The following is a 27,383-nucleotide window of genomic DNA, read 5'->3' on the forward strand; positions in this document are numbered from 1 at the left end:
AATCACTTATTGACGATGTTGCTTGCTGGTACACGGTAAATGCTGGTGCAATGCAGAAAATTGCTAGCTAGCTAACGCTTGTAAAAGAATCCAGAGAAGGTTGTACATTAGTTTGTCTTGTATGAAATGTGCACAATAATCAATGTAACCATACATACAGAGGTTTGTACGTATTTATACCTTAGAGAACAGGGTTTTAGCAAGTTCTAGAAAGTAATGTGGATGCGTCAACTATCTTGAGTAGCTAGTTATATATGAGTTACATACGTATGATGAGATTTGTATTTACATAGTAAACAACAGACTCGCCCGCAAAGACATGGTTAAACAAGAAATTAAAACAAAATTAAATAAATAAAACAAAATAAAACATAAAATGAAATGAATAAAACATGAAAAACATGCCACACAAAGAAGATAAATAATGATATACATGCATTGTACAGTATTGTTTATATGTACCAGTCCACATCAGTAAATTAAACACTTCTTCTGTCTCTCTTACTTCCTCGTCACCACCAGATGGTTGTTCCTTTTAAATGCTGATCTCGTGCACGGCCTCCAACTCCTTCAAGTCATCAGTCGTAAGCTCCTTGTGTTTCCTTTAATGGAATTCTTGTTTGTAATAATAATTGCAATTGTTAATTGGCTGTGACCATAATCCTTGGCAATATTAACAATACGGGTGCCTTTTTCCTATTTATTTATGACCTCCAACTTTGATTAATAAGAAATCATTTTTCCTTCGTCTTGTAACGTTTGTATTGGTTTCAGATTTCATAACGAATTAAATATAGAGACTTGTAGTTATATAATTACTAGCTGTGCTTTCCGGTGTTGCCCGGGTATTGAAAATCAGCTTATAAACAATGAGAACTAATGAGAGTTATCTGTCACTTGCTAATAGCCTGGCATATTGCCAATGAAAAATTTTTAGTAAGCTTATTAATGAGAGCTATTCGTCTCACGTTACACAATCACCCTGCGTAGTACGCAAAACCGTTGAATATTTGCTCACATATACCGGCATATATCGGCTAGCAAATAAATCAATCTCTGTTGTCTAATGGGTACGGCATCGGAACGGTGAATTGGAGGGTCCAAGATCAAATCTTCGGCACGAATTATTTATTCCAAAAATTTGAATACCTATAGCCGGACTGACAGACAGATTCACAGACGACATACTTTTGATAAATATATATATACTAGCTGTGCTACCCGGCGTTGCCTGGGTCATAAAAAATTCTTTGGATAGAAAATTAATTTGCATTTAACATATAATAACGTTTGCCATTCTAACTTTCAAACTACATATCATGAGAGAAGTGTTTTTTGTGTAGTTCAAATAAATTAAAAGAGAAAATAAAAACATCTGTAAAGCTTTTCAAACTTTGTCAAACAACTGTATTTAAACGCTTTGTGCAGGACAATTAAATTAGAAATAAATAAAACAACTAAAGGCTTTCAAACCACTGTAAATTAAAACTTTCATAACTTTCAGCGACGTTTATCTTTTAATAGCGTACAGTGGAACCTCGGTTCTCGAACATAACTCGTTCCAGAAGGTTGTTCGAGATCTGAAACTAATTTTTTCCAATGTTTCCATGCTATTTTCGGAGCTGTTCTAATTTCATTGCGCATGCGCCGGTTTGCTCCGAATTTAGGTTCGAATTCTGAGACGAACAAATCTCAAAATATTTGGCTGAAAACCGAGTTGGTTGAGAACCGAAGCATCCAAGAGCCGAGGTTCACTGTATATAATCAGTACACAAATCGTCAAATTAAGTTCGAGATAAATTATTGTCGATATTGTGGGCCGAATAATTTAGCCCTAAAGAAAAAGAAACGAAGCATCGCGTTGCATATACATAATGTAGGTCCCAAAATATTTCTGAACAAAGGCATCGTAACTCATGGACGCAAGGCTAAAATAGTTAGCACGTCATGGTGTATGCGGTATATGAAAACACTTTTGGTCAGTATGCCGTTGTAGCTCGGTGGTAGAGCATTCGGATAAGTAACTTGCTGATTGGTTCGTGGTAATTGTCGCGAGTTCAAAACCATCAGAATGCAAAATTTTATTACCAAGATTTTAATAGCTATAGCTGGAGGGACATACATACATACATTGAGAAATATATACAAGTATATAGATTTCCTAAATAGAAGTTTATAGCTAAAAATGAATATTTGCTCTCGCTTATGCACTTTTCACAAAATTTCTCACGTGGAATGCTGACCTGAGAAAAGTCGGTCATCGTATCTCTCCTAAACGGTGTGAAAATGTTTTCGGTGAACCGCATTTTGGTGTCTTTTTACTTCGACATACATAATAAGCACACTGACTGCCAAATTGTAACTTGGGCGAAAATTTTCTTGAATTCATATGGTGAAATAAAATTCGTATGATGAGGTGAAAACCTCACCATCTTCAACTTCATAAGGTGAAAAAATCATATATCAGGGTAATTTTATCCTGAGGGTGCACTATATATTGACCTAATAGACCAATAGACTAATAGACCTAATAGACCAATGACTTGGAGTTCAATTCATACAACTGTTCAACTTCTCATTATTCCTCTTCATTAGTCTAACACTGCCTGATGTGAAAGTTATTTTCGTCATGACAGCTATTTTTCTCAATTCTAGATCAAAAGGTGTACCACTCTATTATAATGGTTGCATTTCGTTGCCAAACCTCAAAAAACAGCTATTTCTATTTTTGTGATTTCATGACAAAAAAATAGTACCATTTCATGACCTGTACATCCAAATCTCACATTTTCTTTTGCATGTTTGGTTTTTGCCAATGTGCTTTCCACTATTGTCATCTTGTCTGTACATTTCATAGTTGACACGGAAAATAGATTCTTATGTCTTCAATATTTGTAGGATGTGGATGCGTGCGACTGTCTCGATACACTCGTCGTGAGCTCCCTCCATGGTACAATTGCCTATCATACACCAGTTGTGCCCAAACATATTAGGGCTGATCATACAATTAAGTTCATAAGCCAATGGGTGAGTACGGAGTTGTCAGTGCATTGTAGTCCGCGCTTTAATGACGTGATTTAAATACATTTTTATAACTTTCAGTAGCTACACACCGACAACATGTACTGACACGGCGAATCATTTGAGTGGCTGACGAGTTGTCAATGTGTCGAAACGAACCTGTTGGTAGCTGTCAGTAGAGATAAACTCGAATAGTAGAGATAAAACCGACGCATATGTAATTGTCTAAAATAGTTTATTTCAATGAAAATAATATCGATTCCCTTTTGTTCATCTTTGGCACAAACTGGTTTATTAAGATTCACTTTTTAGACGATGACAACACGATGGGGTTTCACACAAACAACTACAGTCATACCCCACACAAACAACTACAGTCATACTCCACACAAACAACTACAGTCATACCTTACACAAACAACTACAGTCATACCCCACACAAACTACAGTCATACCCCACACAAACAACTACAGTCATACCCCACGCAGACAACTACAGTCATACCCCACACAAACAACTACAGTCGTACCCCACGCAAACAACTACAGTCATACCCCACACAAACAACTACAGTCGTACCCCACGCAAACAACTACAGTCATACCTCACACAAACAACTACAGTCATACCCCACACAAACAACTACAGTCGTACCCCACGCGAACAACTACAGTCATACCTCTATATATGAGCTTGATGTGTTGTGAAACTGAGCATGTATTTCAATGTTCTCCTATCTCAAAACAATATTTGCCATGTAAAATAGTTAAATACAAATTTATTTGTTCCTATATTCTAAAACACCACCAAAAAACCAAATATTAAGATGGGAAACGTTTTTAATTGCTGTCTACCTATGCTCATAAAGTAACGAATACATATCTATGGGTTATGATCTGCAATAAAATGTAACAATGGTAAGTACAACACTACACAGATCTTTAGCTTCAAGACAGTAGCGGCTAAAGGGGGTATGAGAGAGATTTCACGGCAACATGGTCAATAAGCTACAACATTGTGATGCTACGTAACATAACAATAAACTTAAAATTAGGCTTAAATGAATTTAGCTTACTAAACACACACTTGAAAGTAAGTTTTAATCTTACAATAAACTTAATTTTAATTTTCTCATTGTTTTCCTTTCTTATCTTCCGGCTCTTTTTGCCTCACTGAGCCACTTTCACCATCAATTTTAGCAGGCCTTTTTTAAAACTTTTAAACTGATCCTACGCGAAAGACCGAGCGATGCTGTTCTCAAAAGCAGTGTCGCATACTTCACCACCTGCCGGGCGCATCGAGGGCTGTCTCGTATGCTCGCATCTCAAATTTGCCTCGTGACTCAAAACAAAATTTGGCTTGTATCTCAAGTTTCTCATATGTTGGGGCGCTCGTATGTTGGGGCGCTCGTATGTTGGGGCACACATATGTTGGGGTACTCGTATGTTGGGGCACTCGTATGTTGGGGCACACGTATGTTGGGGCACACGTATGTACTTCAGAGTAGCCTTTCTGCAACTGCCAGTTGATCGATCGGTGACCTCAGAGATTGTTAGTATTATAATGATAGGAGTGTTATTGTTAGTATTATAATGATAGGAGTGTTGTTGTTAGTATTATAATGATAGGAGTGTTATTGTTAGTACTATAATGATAGGAGTGTTATTGTTAGTACTATAATGATAGGAGTGTTATTGTTAGTACTATAATGATAGGAGTGTTATTGTTAGTACTATAATGATAGGAGTGTTATTGTTAGTATTATAATGATAGGAGTGTTATTGTTAGTATTATAATGATAGGAGTATCATTGTTAGTATTATAATGATAGGAGTGTTATTGTTAGTATTATAATGATAGGAGTGTTATTGTTAGTATTATAATGATAGGAGTGTTATTGTTAGTATTATAATGATAGGAGTGTTATTGTTAGTATTATAATGATAGGAGTGTTATTGTTAGTACTATAATGATAGGAGTGTTATTGTTAGCTCCCTCTTTTATATCCTCATGTGATATACCATCATTTTACCCATAAATCTTCTTTGCGATGGATTTTTGTAAATCTGAAGAGCTGCTATTGGTGCCATTTTTATAGGTTATCATAGATATATCTGTTTTTCCCTATAAATTAACTTAATTACAGGGAAGTTTTTTTCGCTTGGGACTCTGTCTTTGTCCCTTATCGCTTGTTTTTGCAAATTTTTGAAATTCTTTTGGTTACTTGCCAGAAATTTACCTAGATAAATTTTCCTAGCAAGCAATACGGAGCAATGCCTTAGTCTGTCGACCACACCTTTTATTTGCAGCCAACTATTGCTTTCGAGCCCAATAATCTTGTCAGTTCAGTCATTTTCTTCCTCACTGTCCCTTCACAAGTAGACACAACACGATGTCCTTGACTTTCTCCCATCGTTAGACTCCACTGCCTCTTCCCATGTCTAAAGGTGTCACCCGGCTTTCCTTGTCAAGTTTCATTCATACACAAATTCATATAGCCTTTTCCCACAAGCTGGCAGGTTGCAAAGCAATTTGAATTGATTTCCTTTAGTTCTATGATTAACAGCTTCCCTTATACTTGTTATCAGGTTTTCTGAAAGCTATTTACTATTATTTGCCTGCTTGTAAGACATTTTCGTCTGCACTTTTGGCTTAAATTGCAACTAGAAAATGATATCAGGAGCCATCTGTTCTATTTTTTTACAGAGCGCATTAAAAACAAGGGAAGTAGAAGATGACTTGATACGATTTGAGTACTTGAAATCGCAGGTAAATATTGTAACCTTCACTGGGTATTGCAAATGATTACAAGGCAACTACTGGTTGTTGCAGGTTACATCTTGAGGCACTAGAACTTTTGTCATGGTTTATTCTCTTTGGTAAGCATGTAGTGGTTGAGGACTATATATACATAGGCCTATATATATATATATATATATATATATATATATATATATATATATATATATATATATATATACAGTGAAACATGGATAACTCGCCCTCGGATATAGCGAACACATGGTTAACTTGAATAGATTTGCTTGGTCCGTTCCCACGCAATGATGAATGGCTCTATATAACTCGAACTCAACACTGTTAATTCAAACTGTTTTTTGCCCAACGGCTACCGAAACGGTTGCTATCGCTTTAGAAAATCACTTTATTCCAAGCCATAGAGGAAAACCTCAACTTTTCGTAATTCATAAGCGTCGTTATTACCACCATCGGCAAAATATTTTTGTCAACGACTTTTCTAAAGGTTTGGTGAAATTTGATTTATACTGCTATACGATGAATAGCACGGGCTAGCCGGGTCACGCGCGCAAGGATTTTCGCCACGCACATACAAAACAAAAACAGCATGTTGTTTTTGTTTTGTATTTGCGTGGCGAAAATCCTTGAGTGCGTGACCCGGCTAGCCCGTGATGAATAGTTTTCCGACGTTGATTCCGTGTTGAATCAACGTCGGAATGTTGAATGTTTAAAACGTCTTAAAAATTGTTGTAATTAAACGTATACGTTGTCTTAGCTAGAAAAACTATTCATCGTTTGACCTAAACACAGAATACGTGTATACATTCAATAAGTATCCATTCAAAAAGCGTGAGTGATATACAATGTACCATAAAACCTCGTAAAACTTTTAATTGAACTGCCTCGGAGTGTTGCTCTTAACGAATCCCAGGTAAAGTAAGGTAATCTTTGCATAAACTTCAAGAAAAATTGGCAAAATTGATCGTGGGTAAAACGCTCAAAAGAAAAAGATGTCTTTTCTTTTGAGCATTTCAACAACGATCAAGTTTTGCCAATGTCAATCTTAAAAACGTCCTGGCAATAACATCACCTCAAACAATGAACCAATCTCAAGTGATAGAAAAATCTCTATACTTTTTGATGAAAACGTTTTAAACTTTACATTAGAAGCATTTAATTTGAAACAAGCCATTTGTGCTTTTGATTTATATTATAGTTTGTATATGTACATGTATCTACTAATAAATAAGTAAATACATGGACTTGTGACAGTGCTCTGATAACTTGAACACTCTGATAATTCGAACACTTTCGCTCGGTCCTTTGAAGTTTGAGTTATCCAAGTTTCACTGTATATATATATATATATATATATATAGTCAAATAAGCAGCAAAGGATCTGTCTGTCAAATAAGCAGCAAAGGATCTGTCTGTCAAATGAGCAGCAAAGGATCTGTCTGTCAAATAAGCAACAAAGGATCTGTATATCCTAAGGATTATATATATATATATAAATATATATATATATATAGTCAAACATGGATAACTCGAACTTCACGGGACCGAGCGAAAGTGTTCGAGTTATCAGAGCGTTCAAGTTATCAGAGCTCTGTCACAAGTTCATGTATTTATTTATTAGTAGATACATGTACATATACTAACTATAATATAAGTCAAAAGCACAAATGGCTTGTTTCAAATTAATTGCTTTTAATGTAAAGTTTAAAACTTTTTTATCAAAAAGTATAGAGACTTTTCTATCACTTGAGATTGGTTTGTTGTTTGAGGTGATGTTATTGCCAGGAGGTTTTTTAGATTGACATTGGCAAAACTTGATCGTTGTTGAAATGCTCAGAAGAAAAGACATTTTTTTCTTTTGATCGTTTTAACCGAGATCAATTTTGCCGATTTTTCTTGAAGTTTATGCGAAGGTCACCTCACTTTTCCATGCTTCCGAAAGGCGATCGCTAAGCGGATGTTTGGTAAAAATCAAAATTCACCAAACCTTTAGAAAAGTCGTTGACAAAAATATTTTGCTGACGGTGGTAATAACGACGCCTATGATTTACGAAAAGTTGAGGTTTACCTCTATGACTTGGAATAAAGTGATTTTCTAAAGCGATAACAACCGTTTCGGTAGCCGTTGAGCAAAAAACTGTTCGAGTTAACAGAGTTGAGGTCGAGTTATCTATAGCAATTTATCATTACGTGGGAACGGACCAAAGAAACCGTTCGAGTTAACCATGTGTTCGAGCTATCCGTGGGCGAGTTATCTATGTTTCACTGTATATATATATATATATATATATATATATATATATATATATATATATATATATATATATATATATATATATACAGTCAAACATGGATAACTCGTCCACGGATAGCTCGAACACATGGTTAATTCGAACATTTCCTTTGGTCCGTTCCCACGTAATGATAAATTGCTATAGATAACTCGAACTCAACACTGTTAATTCGAACTGTTTTTTTGCCCAACGGCTACCGAAACGGTTGTTATCGCTTTAGAAAATCACTTTATTCAAAGCCATAGAGGTAAACTTCATCTTCTCGTAATTCATAAGCGTCGTTATTACCACCATCGGCAAAATATTTTTGTCAATGACTTTTCTAAAAGTTTGGTGAAATTTTATTTATACTGCGATACGATGAATAGCACGGGCTAGCCGGGTCACGCGCGCAAGGATTTTCGCCACGCACATACAAAACAAAAATCGCATGTTGTTTTGTATGTGCGTGGCGAAAATCCTTGAGTGCGTGACCCAACTAGCCCGTGATGAATAGTTTTCCGACGTTGATTCCGTGTTGAATCAACGTCGGAATGTTGAATGTTTAAAACGTTTTAAAATTGTTGCAATACGTTGTCTGAGCTACAAAAAACTATTCATCGTTTGACCTAAACACAGAATACGTGTGTACATTCAATAAGTATCTATTAAAAAAGCGTGAGTGATATAGAATGTACCGTAAAACCTCGTAAAACTTCTAATTGAACTGCCTCGGAGTGTTGCTCTTAACGAATCCCAGGTAAAGTAAGGTAATCTGCATAAACTTCAAGAAAAAACGGCAAAATTGATGGTGGGTAAAACCCCAAAAGAAAAAAATGTCTTTTCTTTTGAGCATTTCAACAACGATCAAGTTTTGCCAATGTCAATCTGAAAAACGTCCTGGCAATAACATCACCTCAAACAACAAACCAATCTCAAGTGATAAAAAAATCTCTATACTTTTTCATGAAAACGTTTTAAACTTTACATTAGAAGCATTTAATTTGAAACAAGCCATTTGTGCTTTTGATTTATATTATAGTTTGTATATGTACATGTATCTACTAATAAATAAGTAAATATATGGATTTGTGACAGTGCTCTGATAACTTGAACGCTCTGATAATTCGAACACTTTCGCTCGGTCCCTTGAAGTTCGAGTTATCCATGTTTGACTGTATATATATATATATACACAGTGAAACTCAGATAACTCAAACTTCACGGGACCGAGCAAAAGTGTTCGAGTTATCAGAGCATTCAAGTTATCAGAGCACTGTCACAAGTGCATATATTTATCAGTAGACACATGTACACATACAAACTATATATAAATCAAAAGCATAGATTGCTTGTTGCAAGTTAAAGGGCCTTTCATGTGAAGCTTTGAAAAAATTTATCAGAAATTATAGATATTTTTCTATCACTTGAGATTTCAGGTTAAAATTGGCAAAACTTGATCGCAGTTAAAACGCTCAGAAAAAAACATATTTTTCTCTTGAGCGTTTTAATCAAAATCAATTTTGTCGATTTACTCTAAGTTTATCCGGAGGTTACCTCGCTTTTTCTTGCTTTCGAAGGGCCATCACAAAGTGGATGTTTGGTAAAATTTGATTTTTTGCTAACCCTTACAAAAGTCGTTAACGAAAATATTTTGCCGATGATGGTAATGAGGCCTAAGAACTACTAAAAGTTGATGTTTACCTCTATCGCTTGGAATAAAGCGATATTCTAAAGTGATAACAACTGTCTCGGTAGCCGTTGGGCAAAAAACTGTTCGAGTTGATGATGTTGAGGTTGAGTTATCTAAAGCAATTTATCATTGCTCGGGAATGGCCCAAACAAATCCGTTCGAGTTAACCATGTGTTCGAGCTATCTGAGGGCGAGTTATCCGAGTTTGTCTGTATATCCTTTGCTGCTCCTTTGACACATCCTTTGCTGCTTATTGGACAGACAGGCCCTTCGCTGTTCATTTGACAGACAGATCCTTTGTTGTTTATTTGACAAACAGATCCTTCATTGCTCATTTGACAGACAGATCCTTTGCTGCTTATTTGACAGACAGATCCTTCACTGCTTATTTGACAGACAGATCCTTTGCTGCTTATTTGACAGACAGATCCTTCGATGCCTATTTAATAGACAGATCCTTTGATGCTCGTTTGACAGACAGATCCTTCGATGCCTATTTGACAGACAGATCCTTCATTGCTCATTTGACAGACAGATCCTTTGTTGCTTAATTGACAGACAGATCCTTTGCTGCTTATTTGACAGACAGATCCTTCATTGCTTATTTGACAGACAGATCCTTTGCTGCTCATTTGACAGACAGATCCTTCACTGCTTATTTGACAGACAGATCCTTCGCTGCTTATTTAATAGACAGATCCTTCGCTGCTTATTTAATAGACAGATCCTTTGATGCTTATTTAATAGACAGATCCTTCGCTGCTTATTTAATAGACAGATCCTTTGATGCTTATTTAATAGACAGATCCTTCATTGCTTATTTGACAGACAGATCCTTCGCTGCTTATTTAATAGACAGATCCTTTGATGCCTATTTGACAGACAGATCCTTGGCTGCTTATTTGACAGACAGATCCTTTGATGCTTATTTAATAGACAGATCCTTTGATGCTCATTTGACAGACAGATCCTTCTCTGCTTATTTGACAGACAGATCCTTCGATGCTTATTTAATAGACAGATCCTTTGCTGCTCATTTGACAGACAAATCCTTCACTGCTCATTTGACAGACAGATCCTTAGCTGCTTATTTGACAGACAGATCCTTTGCTGCTTATTTGCAATGCAAAAACTATTCTTTGAAGCACTAGTACTAAAAATGTAGCAGTAAAATTATGTATGACTAGAGTCCATAAAAAACCTGTTCACATAGACTGATTGCCTCCTATGTATGGCTGAATAAACATGACATTTGGAAATGTTGTGATAACAATATTTGTGGCCAGTCGCTGTATTTAAATAACAAAAATAGTTTTGATTTTTAATGTTTTGTTGTTCAACAATGATCTTTGACTTCAACAATGATCTTGGGCATAGACTTACTGCATAGCAACTTATAGCATGGCGCATAGACTTACTGTATAGCAACTTATAGCATGGCGCATTGTCAGCCTAAGGTTATTTTAGATATAAATGCTTCAGGTAACATATAAAACGTAGGCCCAAAATACTTAGAAGGCAGATGTCAAACGTACTTAGTAAGTTTATAAAAATGTCTAGTCTACTTAGTCAATCTATAAGATCTAGTCTACTTAGTCAATCTATAAGACGGTCTAGTCAACTAGTCAATATATAAAAAGCTATGGTCTACTTAGTCAATCTATAAGAAGGTCTAGTCTACTTAGTCAATCTATAAGAAAGTCTAGTCTACTTAGTCAATCTATAAAAAGGTCTAGTCTACTTAGTCAATCTATAAGAAGGTCTAGTCTACTTAGTCAATCTATAAGAAGGTCTAGTCTACTTAGTCAATCTATAAGAAGGTCTAGTCTACTTAGTCAATCTATTAGAAGGTCTAGTGTACTTAGTCAATCTATAAGAATGTCTAGTCTACTTAGTCAATCTATAAGAAGGTCTAGTCTACTTAGTCAATCTATAAGAAGGTCTAGTCTACTTAGTCAATCTATAAGAAGGTCTAATCTACTTAGTCAATCTATAAGAATGTCTAGTCTACTTAGTCAATTTATAAGAAGGTCTAGTCTACTTAGTCAATCTATAAGAAGGTCTAATCTACTTAGTCAGTCTATAAGAAGGTCTAGTCTACTAGCCAGAGTCAGTTTATAAGTTTAAAGGCTAATGCATTTATTAATGTTTACTTAAATACAGTCAAACATAGATAACTCGAACTTCACGGGACCGAGCGAAAGTGTTCGAGTTATCATAGCGTTCAAGTTATCAGAGCTCTGTCACAAGTCCATGTATTTATTTATTAGTAGATACATGAACATATACTAACTAAAATATAAGTCAAAAGCATAAATGGCTTGTTTCAAATTAATTGCTTTTAATGTAAAGTTTAAAACTTTTTTATCAAAAAGTATAGACTTTTCTATCACTTGAGATTGGTTTGTTGTTTGAGGTGATGTTATTGCCAGGACATTTTTAGATTAAAACTGGCAAAACTCCATCGTTGTTGAAATGCTCAGAAGAAAATACATCCTTTTCTTTTGAGCGTTTTAACCAAGATCAATTTTGACGATTTTTTTTAAGTTTATGCGAAAGTTACCTCACGTTTCCTTGCTTCCGAAGGGCCATTGCTAAGCGGATGTTTGGTCAAATCAAGTTTCACCAAACCTTTAGAAAAGTCGTTGACAAAAATATTTTGCCGATGGTAGTTATAACGACGCCCCTATGAATTACGAAAAGTTGAGGTTTACCTCTATGGCTTGGAATAAAGTGATTTTATAAAGCGATAGCAACCGTTTCGGTAGCCGTTGAGCAAAAAACTGTTCGAGTTAACCAAGTTGAGGTCGAGTTATCTAAAGCAATTTATCAGTACGTGGGAACGGACCAAAAAAACCGTTCCAGTTAACCATGTGTTCGAGCTATCCGTGGGCGAGTTATCCATGTTTGACTGTATACACATGAAAAGGTCTCTCTGCTATAAAGGTTAATACTGTCCCCGTCGATGGCTGTTTTCGCCAGAAAAGCAGCAGCCATCATCTTATGCAATGCTCCAGTGCGAACAAAAAGGCAGAACAAAAAGGCAGCATTTACTATCTATGCAGTGTAATGTAATTGTAATAACATTGTTATTGTGGTTTGTTAGCCTATGCACTGCTAAGGAATTTCAATTCTATATCTAGTCTATCAATTACTGGCTTACTGTCGATTTATTGGCTGTCACTCAGTTGTCATCTGGAGAAAAGTTTTTTTCTAAGTTTTTTAAATGTGCCTCTTTGCGTCATGGTCCAGCTGAGGATCTCTTTCCAAAGGGATAGCTTATTCAGCTATAAATGCGAGGTTCTTCAAGCTACTTTGAATGTCATACGCCTCACTGCGACGAATAGGCCTGATGAATGCCTCAGGAGTTTAAGATATCAAGTTGGAATATAAGAGCAAACTCGGCACGACACGCTTCAAGTTCTCTCAGTTACTAATTTCTTAGTAACCATTAAAAGTTAAATAACTTCACCAAAGACTCACTCATCTAAATGTAAATTCTAGATTCCCTTTTTTAGAATGCATGAATTCAACAATCAACATGACATTTACTGTCAAACTCGGTCTGAACTGCTAAAAATTTAATTCGTTTGACAGCTCAGTGAATAAATTTGTGTGTGGTGCAAGGTAGTACCGAACATTGGATTTAAAAATGGAATAACTCATAGCAAATCTACGTGTATGCCTAAAAATCATAGGCCTTTTTTAGGGCCTTTTTTAATATTTAAGCAAGACTCGAACATAAATTTCACGTTCAAATCTATAATTCCAAAAATGAAAAAGTTGTTACCATATAAAGCTGTGAAAATTTTTGTCACATCTCTTTTTAAAGCTATACATAAGTGTCGCGTGTCATACTTAACACGTCGCATTCACTGACTCATACTGCCATGTCATACTCAACCCAATAATACCATAGATTTTATTATATGCTGAATAAATTTTAACTATGACATATCTGTTGTTCATATAGGCTACTACAATATATATGTAATTTTATGTACTCCATCAATATTAACAAAGTACATTATATTGAGGTATGCAGGTTATATAGAATTACACAGAGTTGTAGAGAATTATAGAGAGTACTACCTAGTTTTACAGGGTTATACAGGGTTATAGTGTAATTTATTTCCAGTCAAATTAGTTACCTTTGCACCAGCTTTGTTGGGAAACGATAAAAAAAAAGAATTTGTTTATCTAGCTGGTAAGTTGAGTGTTCTTTTGTTTGCAGAAGGATAAAAAAGTAGAGTGTTTATGTTGATTCAGAAGAGTCCATCAACATTCTCAATTGCATCGACAAAAAATTCATTGATGTGTTTCCTGCTGAGAGTGCTGAAACTTGGCATAGTTTCAATATACACAGTTTTACCCTAGCATCTATCACTGCTAGTTGTCTATTTATAGAAAGTCAACTACTCCGGAGCGAAAGGACTTCTTTGCGATGTGAAGACGCTGGAATTGGCCAGTAAAAAGCACTCTATCAACTCGGTAGGCTTTTAAGTATTTCTGATACATGCCCCTCACTCCAGCTCGAACTCTTATCAATTGAGTTTACCTTTAACGTGAGGGCTGCTTGGCTGCTAGACTGCGAGGCTGCTATGTTTTATGTGCCTGTCGGAATATATCCCATATACCTGTATATATATATATATATCCCATGAACATCTGCCCAGCTCTGCATTGCTTTGAACTTGTACAGTTATTTCTCAACTTTCCCGAGTAACGACTGACTGAACAATATGTGTAATTTCGTCTCAGACCAGAGGTTAGTGTAATCATTGCCCCTATAGTAACATCCTAGTTTAGAGCCTAATCACTTTTTGGTAGAGGATATTAAAAACCATGCAGGAATGCATGTTCATAGCTCTAAAAAGCTAATAGTATCACCAAGATAACTTATGCTCATGACAACATGAGGTAACTACAGCCATTTCTGGAATAGTCATGGTTGTCGAATACATAACTAGATATGTGTGTGTCTGACGGTGTGCGTGTCTATGTTCGCGCGTGTCTATGTTCGCGCGTGTCTATGTTCGTGCACGTGATTGTCCGTGCACGTGTGTGTGTGCACAAGTGTGTGTGCGTGCTTGTGTGTGTGTGTATGCGCACGAACGCACACATGCATCCGCATCGCCGAAATGCCTCGCATGTCATGTAGACATTTTCTGGGGCTACACACACACAAATGCTACAGATACGCCATGTTGACACATGGCTTGACCTATGGGAATTAGCCTTGGTTGTATGAAGATCGAGATGTTTTGATGAATGTTCCATTGTCATTATTGAATTACCGTCAGAATATTTGTATTGCAACATAGATTTTCAATAGCGCTAGCAATAGCGCTAGCAATTGCGCTAGCAATAGCACCGGCACTAGCAATAGCAATAGCGCTAGCAATAGCGCTAGCAATAGCTCTAGCAATGGCGCTAGCAATGGCGCTAGCAATGGCGCTAGCAATGGCCCTAGCAATGGCCCTAGCAATGGCGCTAGCAATAGTATTTGTACCGCTACTTGCTTTGCTTTATTTTGCTCAAAGAAAAAATGTTGCACATAAACAAAAAACAGCAAAGTACAATACATTTGAACTTTACACAGCATAAATTAAACCACAGGCAAAAAGAATTTTAGCACAATTGATTTCCAAAAAACTTATCTGAAATATTTAATAAACAATGAGAATTTGTACTGGTAGAGTTCATATATCTGTTGCGAGTAAGAGTATCTTTCTCAGTTTATAAATGGTTGTTCGTGTGCAGCCCTGTTATCATCGTCATCCCTGTTATCATCGTCAGCCCTGTTATCATCTTCAGCCCTGTTATCATCGTCATCCCTGTTATCATCGTCATCTTTGTTATCATCGTCATCCCTGTTATCATCGTCATCCTTGTTATCATCATCATCCTTGTTATCATCATCATCCTTGTTATCATCGTCATCCCTGTTATCATCGTCATCCTTGTTATCATCGTCAGCCTTGTTATCATCATCAGCCCTGTTATCATTGTCATCCCTGTTATCGTCGTCATCCCTGTTATCATCATCATCCCCGTTATCATCGTCATTTGAATGAAAGTCTGGAACTCAACCAGCATTCGTTGGAAATAAATAAAATTGAAGCGAGTTGATTTAAATAGTTGATTATTATAAAATACTAATAAACTATTTAAGGCAATCATGGCATCATTCTTATCTCTACAGTCGTAGATTAATGTGCCCGCTTTGAAATGATGCATTGACAATGCATTGCCGATTGTCAATGCATTGGCTATCACAAAACCCTGCTGAATTGAAACACGCAGGCTAGAGTTTTCCTAAAAGTAGCGATGTAAAACCTTAGAGCAATGCAGCAGTGCCAGTGTCTAAACAGGGCTATCGGCATCAAGCAGATTGGTTCAAAAGCTGTTATTCAAGCATTTTATTGCCAATTGCTATCTAACCTTTGCATACAAAATTCACTTACTCTGAGGTATCTTGCTCTGCAAAACTGTCAAATGTTGAAATATATATCTCCACAAGAATATGCTGTATTTAATTCAATAATGTAGAGAAATGAAAGGGAGTATTTGCTTGGCTATGCGTATGTTCAGAGATAGAAGCAGTGGTAGAGATAGAAGCAGTGGTAGAGATAGAAGCAGTGATATAGATGCTCTACATACTGTGAAACCTTAAAACCTTTATTTGAACGCCATGGCGCTCTATTTTGTTGACCCATTGCTTGGAGTGGCGCTTTAAAAGAGGTGACGTTCAAATAAGTGGTGGCAATAAAATATACACGAGGAAGCTGATACATTTCTCTACCAGATAATATATATTGCTTCATTAACCTACAGCGATCTTAAAGCCTGCGTTGCAATTTGTTGGAGCTTTAAAGGCTGACTTGCAATAAAATTCACATTACATTTATTTTTTTATGCAATTAATACAGTATACGGTACAGTACAGCCCACAAACTAAAAGAGGTGTGTCAAGTTTTTTCTTTTGCATGGACAGAGGGGTGAGTTTCGAGAGATCTTAAAACAAATTAGGCAATGTATATGTATTTTGTTGTTCTCATAACGTAAGTTCTCTATAACGTAAACGTTCCTGGAACGGATTATTTATGTTGTAGCTTGCTGTACCTTTCACAATGTCTTCTGACCTCAACCCATCTTCTGCACAGCTGTTGAGCTAGTCGATATTAGCATTCAAACAATTTATTAGCAGAGCAAAACATTTACACGATGCCACTTTTGATCAAAAACTTATAGCGCAAATAAAGAGAGTCCGCGTGTAATCAAAATAGCCTTAAGCAGTTAGCCTCAAAATACGTAGTTGCACATTTTCCATCGTAAATGTGAAAACTTTACTTCACACACATCGAAGTATTAAGACCGCATTAAAAAAGGAACTACTATTACAGTTACCTGATACAGTTACTAATTATTTCTGTGGTGTTGCAATCAAAATTTATAATGAAAAAACCTAAAGACTTCGAGTTGGAAAATGGACTTCGATACAAACAGAAACAACGAACGAATTAATTGTTATCGATGTAATCGAGTCATTAGTGCGGTATTGTGGATACTTTTTTACTTGTTATTATGGGTTCGTAAAGATTAAGAATCTCGAATAGTATCAGTCAAATAAAAGTGGCGTTCAAATAGAAGTTGCATTCAACTAAAGGGTGGTGCGCTATTTTTAACCCTTCTCTCATAGTGACGTTCAAATAGAGGTGGTGTTCAAATAGAGGTGGCGTTCAAATAGAGGTGGTGTTCAAATACAGGTTGTACGGTAACTTGAGTTTGATTTAACTTCACTCGTAGCTTTTAATATTTTTTTATTTTTCACCAGCCTCTTCACTTTCACTTAGGAAGCTGTAGCGTTTCTTATGTAGAGGCTTGACTGTATGTAGAGGTTTGACAGTATGCAGAGGAATGACTGTATGTAGAGGTTTGATAGGATGTAGAGGTTTGGCAGTATATATAGGTTTGACTGTATGTAAAGGTTTGACTGTATGTAGGGGTTTGACTGTATGTAGAGGTTTGACTGTATGTAGAGGTTTGACAGTATATACAGGTTTAACTGATGTAGAGATTTGACTGTATGTAGAGGGTTGACTGTATGTAGAGATTTGACTGTATGTAGAGGGTTGACTGTATCTAGTGGTTTGACTGTATGTAAAGGTTGGACCGTATGTAGGGGTTTGACTGCATATAGAGGTTTGACTGTATGTATAGGTTTGACTGTATGTAAAGGTTTGACTGTATGTAAAGGTTTGACTGAATGTAGAGGTTTTACTGTATGGAGAATCAAAACAACTAATGTTTGAATATTATCATTATTTGCATCTATAAATTACATGTAGTTGCCTCACCAACTTTTATATATAACAGCATCAAGTGTTATTTTTACTGCAGAGCTACTGTATCCTATGCTATTAGATGAAAATAGATGTGTTCAATTGTGGGGATGCTTGCGATTATCATACAATAGTTATTCATAGTCATAATACGCAACCATGCTTAAACCTAACAAAAACGCGAGCATTAATGGTTTACTGGAATTCAAGTCCAAACTATCTAACCAAACTAGCGTGAGAAGAGTAAGTTGTTTGAGCTATTTACGTTTGTATTTGAATAATGTGAATGCGAAGATTTTATATGCGGACTCATTACTAGGTTCTACAAGATGATAATGAAGCCAGAGAGGTGTTGTTGCTGTGTCATGCATGCCGTGTGTAATACTCCATGTAAGGCTGAAAAAAATGCTTTACACTGTTTTCAGATAACATGGGTCATTATAACAAGCAGATCATCTCAAACATCAAAAACCATCTCAAGTGATAGGAATATATTGATATTTTCTGATGAAATATTCGTAAATTTTGTGTGTAAGTTCATTTTTAAAGGCATTCCATCTATGTTCGCGATGTCTTGCGGTCTGGTGGAATTCTCTGCTAATCTCTGCTGTCTCAATAACTTTGCGAAAGTCTGAAACAAGTCTGACGTACAAGCCGATCGGTATACTTCATTACCCATTTTTAGAAATTAATGCGGACGTATAAATACGGCACAGACTTTTTTCGGTATTTTGAAATCTGCATCGACCTTATGTTACAGTTGTCTGCCGAGTTGGCTAATCAAAACATGTGAGCGTGGCAACTAGATGTGAAAAATATATTAAAACTAGCTGTAATACCCATGTAATAAAAAAGAAAATTGATTTGTATTTAATGTATAACAACATTTGCCATTCTAACTTTCAAACTACATATCATGAGAGAAGTGTTTTGTGTAGTTGAAATAAGTAAAGAGAAAAAATAAAAACAACTGTGAAGGTTTTCAAACTGTGTCAAACAACTTTAAACTCAGAGGAAAATGTTTCGTGCAGGTCAAATAAATTTAAAAAAATAAATTGGACTATAAAAAAGTTTAGATGTAAATAGGAAATAATTAGCAAGTAATAAGTCGTAATAAGCTACATTAAGTCGGTTTTGCTACAAGTACAGTAAAAGATGATACGGTAATGATACAATTAATACAAACTGAGAAAACAAAATAAAATTCGTGAATATGTATAATTAATAATAACAGTTCTTGCATAGAAGTGTGTGTGTAAAAAAGGTTACTGTTTTACCAGAAACTATCCATCAAAACTTTGAATACGACGCTATGGAGACGATAAAGTTGTCCACGTGAGAAGAATTGACCTTGACCCCAGATACAGTAATTGAACCTTTATGAAAGATATTTCCCAACGCTAATGCTAAAATAATTAGCCTGCGCATGGGCTATGCCGTATATGAAAACATTTTTGATCAATATGTTGTTGTAGCTCAGTGGTAGAGCGTCTGGATAAAAATCTTGTTGATGCACAGATCGTGAGTTCAAATCCATCAAAATGCGGATTTTTAAAGTCAAGATTGTAATAGCTATAGTCAAAATGATAGACAAATGACATACTTTGAAAAATATATATATACAGATGGAGCTCAACAAAAGCTCTTTATTTTGTGTTCATGCGTTGGTTAATCGTCAGCATTGACAGTGTATATCATACTTCAACGTTCTTCCAATAAAAATGACTTTCTTAAAAACAAAATGTCATGATTATATTGTTAGAAATAAATACAACTTTTAAATACCGTCATTTAACATTTGAAGGAATTTTTTATTTCGTTTGCACACCCTGGAAAAGTATGATATGATATATGTATACTTATCCTCACCCTTTGCATACTCTGATCAACTGTCCTGTTTATGGTTATGATTGACTCACATGTACCTGATTCCATAAGCCTTCTGTAGGAATCCCAAAATACTCTTCGCTCTATCAAGAAGCTGTTGTGTGGCAGAATCTTCATTATGTTATCTTCATAAATATTGTTTTTTGTTTCATTTGAGCTTCAGCCTCTTACGAAATAGATCAACTGTTCTATAAATCATTTGATCAACATTATCTAGTGCGTAAATTTGTCACACGATTCCTATTACACCCAAATAATATTTGTACCAACATCCAGCCTCGTGCTCAATAGTATATGGTATGCTGCCGCTAGCTAAACCTCTGGCACCTCTTTACGTGCTGCCAGCAATGTTCTATTAGGTCAGTACTAGTTTGTAAATTCACACTGTAGAGTCAGCATTTATGCAGTGCTTTACTCAGTGATGTCAGCAGGTCTAAGTGCGTTGACCTGATGATTTAGTACACTAGAGGATGACATCAGCATTTATCTCAACTAGTTAATGCTTATCGCTGATGAGTCTGTCATATTGTCTCTTAAAAGAACCCATGTCATTGTTTACGTTCCAACTATTAGCCAAGATGATGAAAGAATGCAACCGTTGTTTTCTTTCGGCCTTCTGAAACACTCCTGATAGTTGGTGAAGATATTCACTTCAAAACCAGTTTGTGTGGATGCTGGAGCACACTTGAGGTGAATCAATTGTTGATAGGTAACTGTATTCGGATGTCGGATCAAATTGAATGTTCAGAAGAAACTTGTAGCAATCATTAAATGGCTCCCAGGAAAAAGTCAACTCGCTTTGTCACTTCATTTAGCTGATATATATATTTACAACGAAATTGACTTGAAAAACCCCTCAGACATTTACTTTGTACAAAACATTACATTTTAACTGCCTTTGATGGAGATTAAATTTAGGTAAAATTCAGCCAAAGTGTAATGATTGACGTAGGAGTCTAAGCCACATCTGTCCTCGCTATTCATAAATGATTAAAATAGTATCTAGCCTAAAAATTGTACTATCCCTCGTCCAAACACGAGCGAAGCGATTGTTTGGGAGATTTATGATAAATGCATATGTGCACACAACTCACGAAAATTATTCATCAACGGCCGTCGTAAACCCTTGTACCGAAATCTCATCAACAAATTTAACCATTTTTCAATGGAGTCGTTTAAGTATAATAACGATACAAAACACATATAAACCTATTTAAATATGTTACCAAGTCTTTATTATTTGTAGAAAATTTCCTAAACCTTACCCATCTGATTGGATTATACATAAATAGACAGATTAATTCGACCTAAAATCGCCATAACAACTTGACAAGCCTTATCAAAATTAAGACCGGCAAACGAAACGCCAAGCGACAGAGAATAGAACCATTAAGTCGTGCGCATTTCACGAAAAAAACGTGCACATTTCACCAGTCTATAGCATTATCCAATTGCCGAAGGTTTCTGTAATTAATGTAGAAGTACTGAAAAGTAATCGTTTCTTTTTTGCCGATTTCAAAGTAACTGACTTTTTGGACACTTATGAGTACTTTGGTATTCCAACTGAGGTCCAAAGCAGTGAAAGTAAAGAAAATGACGATGATATTTTTTCTAACGATTCTTATGAGATTATTACAATATTTAATTATAAGAATAATTATTCGATTTTATAAGATTTAATTACAAGAATAATTATTCGATTTTATAAGATTTAATTATAAGAATAAGCATTCGAATTTACAACATCGGAGTATATAGTTCACCGATGTTGAGCAATATGTTAATGTTATTATTTTTTCTAAATAGTTTTGTTAAATAGATTTTTCAAAAATCTATATAAATATCACTTCCTGATATTGTTAGCTATGACGTTTTGAAATGTAAACAAAATTGTGTATTGGTTTTCTATTATTACTGTATTACTATATTAATAATATTGGTTATTCTAATAATATCAGTGCATTTTGCTGCTAATATTGCATTTCTCTTATTGCGGGCAGAGATATATACATATAATCTTTTCCTTTCATTATTGCTGTTTGTTGTACATAATAACACCCAGTACATTATGTCTACCATTGCAATTATCCTATTGCACTACAGTGCCATTTGACTGCTAATATTGCATTTCTCAACCAGCAGTACCCTTTCTTTTTTCCAATATCACTTTGGTCGTGGGCTGTATGACCGGGGAATTTCTAGTTTATAATTGAAAACATGCATCTCGATCTTGATGACTCCTATTCGTTAAGGCTCTGTGTTCGTTCCATAAAGGGTTTCACCGTCTTGGATTCAGCTTCGGTGGGATCATAATTAAATCTTTAGAAAATAGTTTTTCAGTTGATGAGAAAGCATTGTCAAATTTAAATGAAATACTAGAGCATTATATTATTCTATTATTACTAGGTGAATTCCCGGTGTTGCACAGGTAATAAATAAGTTTTTTTTACAGAAAATTTACTTTAGTCAACATCAACATTTAATATTCTAACTTTTAAATGAAGGCGTTTATTCATTTCCGTGTGGCTATTTCTGTTTACTACAGTGCCTATTTCATACCGTACAGGCTGCAGTGCCTACTACAGATTTATACTGATTGCAATAGTCTTGTTGGCTATATGAGTTTAAGTATTTTTCTTCTGGTAAGGCTTCACAGATTTGGCTTCTGGTATGGCTTTACGCATAAAGCTAGCTGCGGTGTTTAATGTGAAGCCATGAAAGATTGGGATGTGTTCCAAGTATGTGCCAAATTTATTCCATGGTATAGCCAGTTGGACAGTGCAGTGTATTGGATAAATGGAAGTCCGCAGAACTGCAGGTTGCGAGTTCAAATGCAATTCGCAGCGGACATCTCATTTTTAACCCTTTATCGCTATTACCTGGACAGATGAATGGACAGACTGACAGATGGATCAACTTTGAGAAATGTACATGTATATATAGATTGTTCAACAATAACAAAGCTGAGCAACTCTGTTAAAGAAGCTAACTGTACTGATGGGCTTATGTAATGCAACTTCTGCTGCCTGTGGGAATGAATAGATAAATACAAATTTCGATTAAATTGGTGTTTAAATTTAAAGTAGTAAAGTTGCTCCTTTTCATTGCCTTACCTTTTAAGGCTGGTTCACAATATGCCGCCGTATATCGGCATTGATGCCACAATACTTCAGCGATTATCGATGATAACAATGTTTATACTATCACCTATTCATCCGTGTTTACATCAGCAAATACTCCGTGACGTCATGTTCTCATTTTTCTTTTTAATTTTCCGCGAAGAAACATCTTTGTTTTCGCGAACTCGCATAAAATACTAATCTCGCAGCAACTATCATGAATGGAAATCAATACTTCACACTATCCGCGATCGCCAATTACTATCACCGAAGTGGATCACATTGTACAGGCTGTTGTTGATGCTCGACGAAATATCGAGAAAGTCTGACGGCTGCAAACTTTCTTGGCGTATCCGTTATGCTTTAGTCGACGATGAACGCTGCCATATAGCGATATAGTGTAAACCAGCCGTTAGACTGTTTCATGTGCCACACTCTTCAGTTAAAAACAGATGCTTGAGTGATAAAATCTACATGAAACGGCATAATATGTCATCTATAATCTTTAATGTCGGCATATATTCTGGTAATTTCCTATAAATGGACCTAGGAAGGCATAACCAAGAGCAGTGGTAAGCTAACAATAGCATTTCTGGTTATTAGCCAATTTCAGCCACTTCATAAATGTCAAGTACCAGGATGGCTGGCAAGCTGGTTGCACTGAACCGTACGGCTGAACATTTCTGGAAATTCTTTCAATTATCCACTATGGCCAAATCAATTCAATTGATGCTATTGAGTCTGTAACCCGTGGGTAAACAAACAGCTCAGACATAACAAACGGCTCAGACATGGCAACTGTGTATGCGCATGGCGAACGACGAGCCCTGGGCAGATATAAATCCATGGCACACAGAATCATGAGATAAAATACCGCAGCTTAGGCTATAAATGACCTCTTTTCTCTGTTGTATTTTGATAATGATACAATGTCAATAGTAGGCCTATAGCATTGAACTCTTGGACAACTGATATTTTACATACATGATACGGACTGAAAGTTATTTCCCGCATGTATCAATATTATGGCAGATTTGGCACGCAAAGCCAGAAACCAAATGAGGCAGAAAGGCAAGGGAAAAAAAATTTTTGTCGTACCAATTCATAGCCAACCTAAGTTTTATTTTTTACTCAACTCCTTATACGCTGTAGCTTTTCTATCAAATAAGATCCCACCAATGGCAATCCAATCCCACCGATGGCAATCCGATCCCACCGATGGCAATCCGATCCCACCGATGGCAATCCGATCCCACCGATGGCAATCCGATCCCACCGATGGCAATCCGATCCCACCGATGGCAATCCGATCCCACCGATGGCAATCCGATCCCACCGATGGCAATGCGATCCAACCGATGGCAATCCGATCCCACTAATGGCAATCCGATCCCACCAATGGCAATCCGATCCCACCAATGGCAATCCGATCCCACCAATGGCAATCCGATCCCACCGATGGCAATCCGATCCCACCGATGGCAATCCGATCTCACCGATGGCAATCCAATCCCACCGATGGCAATACGATCCCACCAATGGCAATCCGATCTCACCGATGGCAATCCGATCCCACCGATGGCAATCCGATCCCACCGATGGCAATCCGATCCCACCGATGGCAATCCGATCCCACCGATGGCAATCCGATCCAAGCGATGGCAATCCGATCCCACTAATGGCAATCCGATCCCACCAATGGCAATCCGATCCCACCAATGGCAATCCGATCCCACCAATGGCAATCCGATCCCACCAATGGCAATCCGATCTCACCAATGGCAATCCAATCCCACCAATGGCAATCCGATCCCACCAATGGCAATCCGATCTCACCAATGGCAATCCGATCTCACCAATGGCAGTTGTAAAGTTTCACCATGCTTCTCCGTTCAGTTCTAGCCACCCTCCTTCTCGCACACTTCTCAGCTTCTCCTAAGTGTTGACTGGCCTTAACTGCTTCAACCCTTCATGATAAACAATTCAATTTTGTTGATTCAGCAGTGTCAGAAGGAAGAGGGTTTCTCACATTCTACCATTCATATTTGCTGACTATCTCAGCAATCTAGTTAGCGCATGACCCGCCAGACCATGTGCAGCGATCATGTGCCGTAAAACATAGCTAAGCCCTGACGCTGGCATAAACCATAGCCAGTGATTGGTCATGCTGTTACGGAATATCATTGTCTGTTAAAAATTGCTATTCTCAACAGACAATGCGAATTGATAAGCATGATTCCCTTATCATGCTGTGAGACCTCAATGGCAGTACTGCCCCAGCAAAGTGTCAAACTTCACTTGTACAATGTATTTTGGGAGAGTTTTGTCAGCTGCTCCTTGGAATGATTGAACAGTACTCAACTCTTGTTCTGCCTCCTAGCAGCAACTGGCAGTGCTCCAAGTTAGGTTTCAATCAATCAGGATAGGCTGGCGAGGCAGTCACCGGTGCTTTCCGCTGCTACGAGAGTCAATGTTGTATAACTTAGGACTATTGATGCTTTACTTGGAAAAATTAGGGGGGAAAAAGCCTCACTATTATAATAGACGTAAACACTATAGACTACAGAACACCCTGTCGGTTGATAATACTTGTTTATCCGCGCACGAGTGGTCTGTTGCTTATCGGCTTATCTAACATTGTCCCTCACAAGTGTTTCCTGGTAGGAAAAGCCACCGATTGGTAGAGTTGCGTGAATGACAGGCTATGACAGACATGTACTGAGTGCTTGCGATGAGGAAATAGCCATCAGCTGAAATAATCATCAGTTGGTGCAGCCTTGTATCTTGCATCATGGTTAGTCATATCAGACGCATTCAGATGTCTATAAATACAACTGTAGATATACCCAAACAAAAGTTGAGTGTCTCTGAGGCTCTGACCGCACCAATTCTCTGGTGCTTAAATAATTCTATGAAATTAACTGTAGAATACTGTTCTTGACACCTCTGACATGTTGTAAAACAATAAAGGCCTTCACCTTAATCAATCATCAAGGGTCTAGTATGTTTAGGGAACTCTGCATCATACATGTATGTTATTATAGATTTTAATAAAACATTTTGCAACAATTAGAATGACATCGCGTTGACCAACGGCCTGGCTACACATTAGTGTTGGGCCGGTATTGGGTTATCCGCTCTTACCGATACCGAGGGATTCTCAGTATCCGCGGAAACCAATCATTTTCGGTGTCAGCTAGGTATCCACGGCCGGTTTGATATGATCGGTATTTATTCGTAAAAGCCTATCGGTACATGGTTATACGGATATCCGTAGAGATTTTTAAAATCTTCATGACGAACATGCCAATCTCAGCATGCATTGGCAAACAAATTCAACGAAAATTTCCACGCTTACTGTATCTACTATTATATTACGTTACATTGATAATACCACCAGCCTCGGAGGTTTGGGAGTTCTACACAGATGGGAGGACGTATAAAGACTCTAACGGGACTGGACTCTAATTGGACTGCGTATAATTATGTGATTATATTACCTGATTACAATATGTGATAGTAAGATTTTTTAAACCGTTTCAGTATATTTAACAAAGAGAGCCCATTGCCATTATCTATCTGTTCTTTATTATACCTAACGTTTGTATCAATAACAATATTTCTTAATAGAATAAACAATAAAAACATCTATCATGAAAATTATATTTCCATCTTTCTTTGTTGGCTTTCTAAAACAAGGAGTCTCTTTGCCGTAACAATATACTGCTGACTAAAGAATGTTTTTTGCACAGGCTACTTTTTGCACAACGATAAAAATGGTTCGAGGCAGTTATGATTTAAAATTTAAACCATTTAAAGACACACTGATAACCACATACCGAACAATAGTACCGACAATACCGAACTTTCTTAGTTGGCAACGGATACCGAAGATGGTAAGTACCGAGGATACTGATACCGGAAAAACCGATAAAAATGTGCAAGGATATCCGATCCGGCACTAAATTAGATACCGGCCCAACACTACTACACATGCTGACGGAATGCATTGCCGATTGACCAATGGGAATTGGTCGGAAGGCCATGACATCCTTGCTGGATTTTCCAGTAGACGTATTTAAGTATCAGGATATCGATTATCTAATGTGGCTCATCAAAGATTTCTCATGGAAATAACTTTTGTGCGGCTTTTTGCATTGCTATAATTTGCTTCAAAAATGCTACAGGCTAATTATAAAAACGGCAAAGTACAAAAATACTTATGACGTAAATTAAACCAAAAGAAAACATAGTGTTTAACAGATGTTA

General features: G+C 36.6%; 1 protein-coding gene across 1 annotated transcript in view; it reads left to right on the top strand.

Moving 5' to 3' along the window:
• Positions 1-27,383, top strand: part of LOC137390594 (serine-rich adhesin for platelets-like) — a 90,599-nt gene that overhangs the window by 58,031 nt on the left and 5,185 nt on the right. Inside the window, exons 20-22 of the mRNA XM_068076923.1 lie at positions 2,899-3,027; positions 5,729-5,791; positions 14,171-14,254. Coding sequence (XP_067933024.1) covers positions 2,899-3,027; positions 5,729-5,791; positions 14,171-14,254 — 276 coding nt within the window. The remainder of the gene's footprint in view (positions 1-2,898; positions 3,028-5,728; positions 5,792-14,170; positions 14,255-27,383) is intronic.

The sequence above is a fragment of the Watersipora subatra genome, chromosome 3 (genome assembly GCF_963576615.1).
Source record: "Watersipora subatra chromosome 3, tzWatSuba1.1, whole genome shotgun sequence".
Lineage (NCBI taxonomy): Eukaryota > Metazoa > Bryozoa > Gymnolaemata > Cheilostomatida > Watersiporidae > Watersipora > Watersipora subatra.